This window comes from Rhinolophus sinicus, chromosome 3 (genome assembly GCF_057876585.1).
Source record: "Rhinolophus sinicus isolate RSI-liver-muscle chromosome 3, RSI-T2T, whole genome shotgun sequence".
Lineage (NCBI taxonomy): Eukaryota > Metazoa > Chordata > Mammalia > Chiroptera > Rhinolophidae > Rhinolophus > Rhinolophus sinicus.
The window spans coordinates 43,256,079-43,265,698 of record NC_142503.1 but is presented as its reverse complement, the minus strand read 5'-3'; the positions used below and the strand labels follow the sequence as shown (position 1 = coordinate 43,265,698).

Here is a 9,620-nt window from a genome sequence, read left to right as displayed (position 1 = left end):
AACCGACCGACTGATGACTATCCTCCACTCTCTCGACCCTGTTCCTCTCGTCTCTTCCACTCTCCTCTTCCGCTCTCGTCTCTGCTCGGCTCCTCGGCAATCCTCGGCTCTCCTCTGTAGCCACAGCAGTTACATCAGCGGCCAATCGGCTAACCGGCCACAGCCGACAGCCAATCAGCCACAGCCGAGCCAGCACCTTTCCACGTGAGGCCATGAGCCTGTAAACTACTTTCTGGGGCTCTGTCCCCACAGGATGTCACTATCATCTAGTTTGAAGATTGTATTGGGGTTCAAATGAGATGGCCAACGAAAAGCATCTTGCCCAGTACTAAGTATCTATCTATTTATCTATCCATCCGCCCATCCGCCCATCCGCCCATCCGCCCATCCGTCCATCCATCATAGGTAGGCAATAAACATTAGGTTGCTTCCTTCCTTCCTGATGCTTTCAATGGTTTTAATCATGAGGAGACAGGAAAGGAGAAAAAGAAAGATGAGAAGACACAATGGTAATTGATGGAGCAAGGTTTAGGAAGACTTGAAGAAGGTGATGTCACTGAGAAAGGGCATCTCTACTGTAGGGAGATGCTGAGCGTGGTGTGGAAGCTGGTAAGTTTTGTAAGCAAGGAAGAAGGTTGGTAGAAAACAGGAAGGAGTTAAAGAAAGGAGAATCTTAAAGAATGGAACATGTTTGTAAAAAATTAGCAAGCCATTTCACTCAACAAAAAGCAATCTGCAAAAACCCATACTTTCTATAATACAGAGTTATAGTCCGTAACATTCTGAAGATGGTATGTTTATGTGTATATGTAAAAAAACATATTAGTCATTATCTTTTCATGCTAAATTTTTATTTCAATGTTATGCAACTGCATAAGTATAAATATTTGTTCAATATACAACAATTATGACATCCATAGGGAATTTCTTAGAGAAAATAAGACTGCAAACACTTTATTGCACAGATCCTAACAAACTTTAAGCTGGTAAATCTACTGCTGGGAGTACTACCGAGGAGCACATCTTACAATCACAGGAGACTGACCAAGAGAACACAGGAGAATTTCTATCAGCTGATCAGAGAGGTTTACAACAACAAACAGGTATTACATTAATGCAACCTTAAGTACTCTTTACTCATCCAAAATGCAAAAACGTATTTGGCAAAAATGATAATACACTCTACAAAATATACACAAAAATAGCTTTTGTAAACGAGCACCTAATTGTGCTTTAAAGGAAACAAGACAGTTAAAAAGCAAAGGCTGTAAACCATGAACCGCCTCCCCAATAGACCTATCTCGATATCTGAGTGCAGAAGCACTGGGTTATGACAATCGCCAAACACAGATATGAATTATAAATGTTGAGACCACTTTTGAAACCCATTTAAGTTCTTGTAAAATAGTTGTTTCCTCTACAACTTCACAATGTAGTGATGGGGACTGGCTAACACTACATGGGAAAAAAATAGAAGCAGGGAGACTTTTTCTATTCTTTTCTATCCGTGTGTGTGCATGCACGCTGGTGCGTGCGTACACGAGCGCAAGCCATTGCCAACTCATTTTACAATGAAGGACAACCAAGCAGTCGGTTAAGTAAGGCCTTTGTTTTGGAGTGGAGTTTACAGCCTCGCTAAATGATTTACAATCCACAGGGCTATAAGATGATGCTGTGCTTAGATGAATAATTTTATAGCCTGAAGACACTAAGATAACCCTGGGAGGGTGTGGGTGCTGGGTTAGTATTTGTTGACAATTTTTTTTTCTTATATAACAGTCACAACAAAAAAAACTCCTGCTATGGATCTCAAACATCTTATAAATACTTATCTGTGTGTATTTTATCTTAGTGCCTTAGTAATTATGTCAGCAAGTGCCATCTTATAATACAAAACAAACCACCAGGAAAACTGTAACAAAAAACAAAAAAAAAAACCCCTCAGCACTAAAATGATTGGACAAATTCTATATATTCCATGGTATACAAAATTTAAATAAGGCTTAGCAAAAGTAAAAAGGACAGTCACATTCAAGCACCAAATAGCTCCAACAGGTCTTTTTGTTACAAAAATGCTGCTCTTAGTAATACAGTATTATTTTTTTTTTTGCATACGAATAAAGAGATCATGTTATGAAATGTATGGAGCTACTCGATGCATCAGAAATGAATGTGAAACCCAGGAACTTGCTAAAAACAGCAAGCTTCGTCTACAACATAAGGCCCCAGCTATGTATTAAAATGTATCTGATGTCCTGATTATTCCTTAATATATATGCTATGATGCCAACACCCATTTCCCTTCTTTTCCTCAAAAAAGAAAATTTAAAACCTCTTCCAATGCCTGATGCTTATCCCTCGACCTAAGTACTAGCAGGTTTGTGTGCAGTCAGTAATTGTCCTTTCTTTCCATGAGCAAGGCTGCTGCAGGACGACTACAAAATGTGTGCTTCTTAGACTAGTGACTCACTGCATAAAGGCCTGAGTTTAAGAGCATAAACGGAAGAAAAGCAGGAGAACAGAAGTGAAGTCGACGTGTGTTTGTAGCCCCCACTCTACCTTGGCTGAAGACCCACATACACACACAGGGACAGGGACAGCTGGCCTTTCAGACAGGTGGACCCAGGTTCAAACTGTCTATTAGGGTGACCATGAAATGAAGACGGCTCACTCCATTTGTTCTGGCCATTCCTAATGGAGGACGATTCCAAATGCAGCAATTAGAGTAGTTCTTGCTTTAGATCTGGAAACACAGGTAGCCAGATACAGTACTATCAAACTCTCTGGTTAAAACTACACATTAAGAACTCACAATCTACTGTATTTAGGGCTTTCTTGCATCTTTATCTCTACTTAGGATGTTTGAACTCAGAAAAATGTAGCCTTGAAATAGTCTCTTAAACCACAGACCAAAACATGTGGGTGGATGTGTATATACACGAATATGGGTGTATCTATACTTTCACATAAACCCGGTTTTAAGCATTTCGCTTCATTACATGAGAAGTGGTAAAGCAAAAATCTTATTATTATTATTTTTTTAAAAAGCTGTAGTAAACGACGCCATCAGCAGCAAGGTTTAGACTCTACATCCCAAACCAAACACATTGCCAGATATTTACAGAGAAAATCTTTTTCCTCAACAAACCCTCAACAGTAAAAGGTATTTCATTGTTTTCTTGTACAAACACTATCTGGTAACAGTTTTCCCGGTTACAATTGGGAAGGCATTTGGAAGAAGGTCCCCTCTTTCTTTTCATCTTTTCTTTCTCTCTCCCCTTCTTCAGTGAGGCTCCAGGCTCTGCCTGGCTATGTTCCCACAGTGCTGGTTTCGAAAGGTAGTCAAGACTCAGTTACACATTCAGGTTGGGTCTCCCCAGTGCCACCCAGGCCTGCCCCGTTACGAGGCCTTTTTGTGAGGGCTGCTCCGCAAACTCTCTTTCCCCCTCCTCTGCCGGACCACAAAGTCCTTCTCAGAAGAAAGGGTGATGGGGCGGTCAGCGCTGGGTGCAGGGGACGGCTTGGTCACTTCTCTGCACACATTCTGTTTCCTAATCTGAGGAGGCTGGGCTGGGGCGGGCTCTTTCCCTTTGGTTTCTCCTATGGTGGCCGTTACGGAGAAGGCCCTGTCCCGGGGGCCAGCTCCCCCCACCACATTTGGGTTGGGGTGGTGTGACTCTAGAGTGATGGTGGAGCTCCTAAAAGATGGCAAAGAGTCGCTCTTTGTCATTTGGGTTCCGCCATCCCCCCCAGACAGGGGTTTCCTAGGGTCCCTGCTGCTGGGGGCTGCGGGATCAGCCGTGGCCCCATTGGCCTTGGCAGAAGGGGTGTCACTGACGGCTGCTGAGGACTCTCGAACTCCTGGTCTGGCTTCAGGGAAGCTGCAGGAGGAGCTCAGAGACTTCTCTGGGAGGGCTGTGGATCGGAAGGAACTCTGCCCACTGGCCGAGGGTGACCGTTTCATGCCGCTAGGCTTGCCTGCCTCAGTCGGTGGCTTCTGGGGACTGAGCCCTTTCCCCTTGGCCTCTGGCAAACCCTTCCCCACCACCGCTGGTGGCCTCTCTGTGCCTTTCAGCCTGGCCTCACCGTGTGCCAGGGATAGGCTGGCCTCCAGCTTCCGGCTGTCTGTTGGAACATAAAGTGCTTCAGTGCATTTCTTCCCTTCAGACTTCCTGTCTATGGTGGTGGCCTGTGGACTGAGGCTCTTGTCTGTCTGTCTGCATGGCGGGGGGCCATCTTTCACAGTGGATGGTTTGGGGTGCTTTGGAGACAGGGTTAGCTTTTCACTGACAGTGGGAAGCTTCTGGTCTGCAGACTCAATAACCCCTGGGTATCCTTGCTGTGGCAGATACCTGGGCTTCTCCAGCATCTCAGGGGGATGCCCGCCACTGGTGGGCTTCAGCTTGGTGTCCACAGGAACCCCTTCAGGGGGCAGTGGGACTGAAGGTCCACTTCTTTTCTGGCCGATCGCATCGCTGGCTGTGTTCTGGGAACATGAGGGGATAGGGAACACATCCAGCATGCCCTTACTGCTGTCCTTCCCCTCTCGGCCAGGGCCACAGGGGGTCTGTGCACCAGGCTCTCTGACCACTGCAGCCCCAGCACTTGGCTTCTGGGAAGAGAGGGGCCTGTCTGTGTGCTTGGACTTTGGAGGGCCTGGGTCAGGGCCAGGCCGGGACTTGTGGCTGCTGCTTTCACTGTGCATAGCAGCGGGCTTGGGCGGGTCCTGGAGGCCCGGGCTGGGTTCTGCAGCACAGGGCTTGCTCCCCAGTTCTCTGCCGGAAGAGCGGCTGGGTGAACCGCAGCGCTGCCGAGCGGCCAGGCTGGGCAGCTCTTTGGTGATCGGTTGGGGCTGAGAGCCTCTGCTGAGATGCTGTAGAAGCTGTTCTTTCTTTTCTGGTTCCTTGAGACTGTCTTTCTGTAAAGACGGGAGACCTGAGAGCTTTTCACTCTTCCCACCCTCAGTTCCAGGTGGCTGCACAGATCGCCTGGCAGGAGGGGCTTCTGGCTTGTGTTCCACGCCACTCCTTCCTTTGCCCAGCTCCCTGTCACCGGGAGTCCCCACTGAGAGCAAAGAAGAAGCCTCTTTGGCCAGCTGCCTCCCCTCATCTCGGCCGTCTCTGTGGTTTGTTTTCCCACAAGACCCCCATGCTTTCTCCACGGCCTGGGTCTGTGTGTAGGGATCTGGGCGGGTCCTTCCCACAGAGGGGAGGTTTTTAGCGTTGTCACTGGTTTTAGCAGCTTCGGGAGGACAGAGCTCCATGGAGGGGTCTTTGCGGACATCACTCCTTGCAGCCGACCACTCGCTTCTGGCTGCGGAAGGACCTCTCTCGGACGATTCCTTCCCACTCAGCTTCTCCCTCAAGGGGACAGATTCGGGTGGCAGTGGGCCACGTGGCCCAGACAGGTCGGCACTGTGCAGGTTCTGCTCCAGGAAGGGCAGGCGCTTAGTGTCAGGGCTGGGGTCTGGGTGTTTGCTGGGGCCGCTCTCTCTCCGCGGGTGATCGTTTTCTGTCACCAGGCTCCTGGTGGCAGGGGAAACCTTCCTGTCCCGCTTTAGCTCTGGGTCAGGCAGGGGAGCTGCTGGTGAATTCTGGAGACCGAGGTTGGGTGGTGGGAACCGAGGCTCGAGCAGGTAGGATTTATTCATCTTGAAGCCAGCAGGGGAAGGCTCCCTCTGACCAGCAGTGTCACCCTTCTTCCCACCGCTGCTGGGAAGAGACAGAGGCACAGAGGCCCCCGTGTCACTGCCTGGGCTGGGACTCTGTGCATGTTCTGGGGAAGGCAGCTCGGTCTTGGAGGCTTGCGGTCCAGACAGGAGAGCAATGTCCAAAGTACCCTCAATTGGCTTCAGGCATGACACAGACCTACCTTCCAGCTTATACTCAGAGGGGCTTTTCCGGACAGGTGACTCAGGAGCAACCAAGCCTGGCTTCTCCACTCCACCATCCACCCGGCCAGCTAAGGCCTTGAGAGGGACGAAAGAGACACTGCTCATCTGAGCTGTGTGGGCACTGCTGATGAATGCTCTGCTCTCCGAGGCCAGCGGGGCTTCCTGCTGCCCACCCCCAGGCCGGACTGGGTTCCCTGGCAGACATTCATGGGCACTAGATGTCATCTTGGGCTTGAGCACAGGGCAGAGGCTGTCATCTTTGTCTTCAAGTGACATTATCTTTCGGAGGTAATCAATGTTGGCCAGCTTGTTGTCTAATTTCTCACATCGAAGACACTCCTTGGCCTGGGGAGCCTTCTCTGTGTTGTCACCCTTCCCAGAGGCAGACCTGTCAGTGGAGTGACAGAGACCGTCTTGAAAGGTGCCAGGAGTGGAGGCTCGTTTGAAGTCACAGGTGCCCTGGCTGTGGTCCCCGGGTGCTGGCCCATAGCCAGCTGCTGTCCCCTCTGAGGTCACACCCTCACTGGCCCGCACACTGGCCTGCTTGTGGAGAGCGTCTTTCAGCAGGCTGCCCAGGGACTGGGTCTCCGGCACAGCTGCCTTGTTTTCAAAGTGATTTGACCTTTCTAAAGCTTTTGGATATATTCTTTTCTCTCTCTCTTCTAGCCTCAAAGTAGAGAGGTTGTCCACATCACTACCACGTCCATGGGCTTTCTGGTGGGATTCTTGTTTCTCTGGAAAACTGTCTGGTTTCTTCACCACCATCTTGGCCTTCAGCTTTTCTCGGTCCAGGTCTTCCACAGACTCCTGCCTTCCCAGCTTCCGGGAGATGGGGCGTTTCAGGCAGCCTTGTTCCACAGGCCTGGCCCGGCTGAGGGCAGGTGCGTCACACACGTTCTCCTCCAGGCTCTGCAACGTCACTTCCCGCTGTGGTTGTTCCCGCTGCCCCTCCTCCTGAGTCACCTCCAGGCTGTGCTTGCGGGCACACAGGTGTTTCTTATCACCGCCATAGGAGGGCGAGAGCTTCTCCTCTGACTGCACACGCTTCAGCAGCGGAGACCGTGGGGGCTCTGCGCTCTTGGGCCTCACGATGTGTCTGACAATGGTGGGAGGGGAGTGCATTTTGCTGGGAAAGGCTTGAGCGATCTTGGAATTGCCAAGGGAGTGTCCCAACAGAGGTGATGGAGACCGCTGAGGGGAGGTGGGCTGTGGTGGAGTTGGAGAGGGTGTCCGGGCCAGGGGGGAGAGCGGGATGCTGCCAGCTGACTTACGCCTTCCGGACCGATATCGCTGTCCGCTGAGTTTGGGGGCCAGCCCATGCAGAGTGCTGGGCCGGATATGTCCTGAGCCTGCTGGGGAATTTGGGGCACTAGAACTTGGGGAGCTGCTCTGGGAGGAGTTAGTACCTGTGGGTGGAAAACAGAATGCTGTGAGCAATGGCCACCTTCCCTTTCTTTTCCCCATTTCCAGCCCAAACTGTTTTAGGTAAGGTCAGGTAAAGGTCAACAGATTGTCTTAGCATCCAACTCTAATGAATGAATGCTTTTTAGAGAAAGATCCCCACACCAAGGTTTAACCCAACACTTCCTGTCTTATTTTAATGAATGGTTCAAATAAACCTATCCTATGACCTCCAAGCTGGAATAATCCTCATATATTTCAGGATCTCACATGGAAACTTGGATCTCCTCTCTACCCTCCCTTGCTGTCCTGGCCAGGAGACTCACTCACCGGATGGGAAGTCGGGGGTGGATCGATAGCTGGGTGTAGGAGAACGGGGAGACAAGCTGTGAGTGGGGGACCCCGGGAGGCTCTCCCCCGATGACAGCGATCGGTTCAAGCAGGAGAAACTTCGGCTGGTGTGGAGTAAAGGAGAAGGCTGCTTGGCTAGTTTTTTGAAAAGGGATCTCCTCCTAGAGGGAAAACAGGAGGAAAATGATCAGATTCTACCTTCAGAACCACTCCTGCCTCCCTACAATATCACGGCGTTCAGCTTGCTCCTCTGTGTTGGAGACAGTGATGATGGCAGATCCTATTAAAGAGCAGGACCCCACTTCCACATTAAAAATATTTTTATGACTTAGAAAGGAAGAGTGTCTAATAGTATACAATGGAAGCTCTCTTCTCTTCACTCCAAAGACGTTCAGAATAGATGGGAACATAGGAAAAATATAAACTATATTATGTGTATATTCATTTATTTATTTGTCAGGTTTATGAGGAGAGCATTCTTTGCCTGAAAGCTTCTGAGTACATACCCCCAGATATACTGACACAACTTAATTAAGAGATAATACAAAGTACATCTCTGAAAGAAAAATGATCATCTTGGACACAGAATTCTTTAATGGTGACACACTGAGCGGAAGCTTTATCTTCGAGGGGCCGTTTGCTGTGCTTATTCCATTGTGGGCTTCTGAATATTCCTAATGACCATGTAGGCTGTACATTTACACAGAAAAACTGCGAGAGGTGAACTGAAGCTTATCGTCTCAGCAGGGTGGCAGACACCACACTGCCACAGAAGCAAATGTGTATTTAGCGCTCAACAAGCATATCTTACAGCGAAACGCACAGCTTCCGAAGGCTCAGAAGTACAGGTGGCTGAACAGAGTTCCTCTGCCATCATGCCAGCTTGACTCACCCTAGTGAGCTTAACACTGCCACCCCTTCGACACACTGTGTTCTATATGACTTAAAGCACAATCCAAATGGAAAGCACACATTAAAAAAAAGCAGCATCTCAGAACTGATGCCTTTTGTGTGTGTGTGTGTGTGTGTGTGTGTGTGTGTGTGTAATTTTAATCAAAGTAATAAGTACACTTGGGTTAAAAAGTCAAATAGTTTTATAAACTTATAATGAAAAAAGAACAACTCCCCTACTCTGCCTTTTGCTCACTCCCCACAGAAACCACTCTCCACTCAAAATTGTATCTGTTTTGGGAGGCCGGTTGACTCAGTTGGTTAGAGCGCAATGCTTATAATACCAAGATCGCCGGTTCAATTCCCACATGGGCCAGTGAGCTGCGCCCTCCACAACTACACTGAAAACAACGACTTGACTTGCAGCTGATGTGCCCTGGAAAAACACACCGCCCCCCCTTAAAAAAAAAATGAAGAAGAAAAAAAAAATCATCTGTTTCTTCTCCCATTTGCCTGCATACGGATGGCTAAGTAATGTGCTTACATTATATTTCAGTTTTCAGATTTTAGAAATTATCTGTTGATATCATATCAGAAGATGAGAATTAAACTCTTACCCAATCCTCTTCCACCTTCTGACTAAATATACTTCCCATTTCTTATTCCTCCCAATAGAGTTAAATCAAAATTTTTGGTTAGAAAAAAGGCTGGTGTTCATTTTACACTATAAACATTGTTCACAGCTGGGCCTTGAAAAGCACAATTCTATTTCCTTCTTGTATAACTTTGTCTTTCCTGGAGTTGATAAGCATTCCTTTTATATTTGCTTGTTTTTCTACATCTCTAGCATCAAAAATCCTTTTAATATGACCAGACACATCAGACTCAAATGGGTACAGGAGGGCTGCTGCGCTATTGTGCAGGGAGCACACCCAGGCAGCACAGCCTGCCAGGAATGTCCCCACCACAAACACATACCCGCCTCTTTCCAGTGTCTGCACAGAGCACAGGAAGATGCTCGTGGCGCCTCCCAGATGGCAACCGGGTAATCTAGTTAGATTTTCAGTCAGTAAAACAAAGCCCT

At 48.6% G+C, this 9,620-nt stretch overlaps 1 protein-coding gene across 13 annotated transcripts in view; it reads right to left on the bottom strand.

Moving 5' to 3' along the window:
- Positions 1-829: 829 nt before the first annotated feature.
- MAST4 (microtubule associated serine/threonine kinase family member 4) overlaps positions 830-9,620 on the bottom strand; it is a 545,650-nt gene continuing 536,859 nt past the window's right edge. For all 13 annotated transcript variants that reach the window (XM_088796536.1, XM_088796537.1, XM_088796539.1 and 10 more), the window contains 2 exons: positions 7,625-7,806; positions 830-7,299 (listed from right to left, as the gene is read on the bottom strand). In XM_088796536.1, the coding sequence (XP_088652662.1) occupies positions 3,401-7,299; positions 7,625-7,806 (4,081 nt within the window). In that variant the 3' untranslated portion in view covers positions 830-3,400. The remainder of the gene's footprint in view (positions 7,300-7,624; positions 7,807-9,620) is intronic.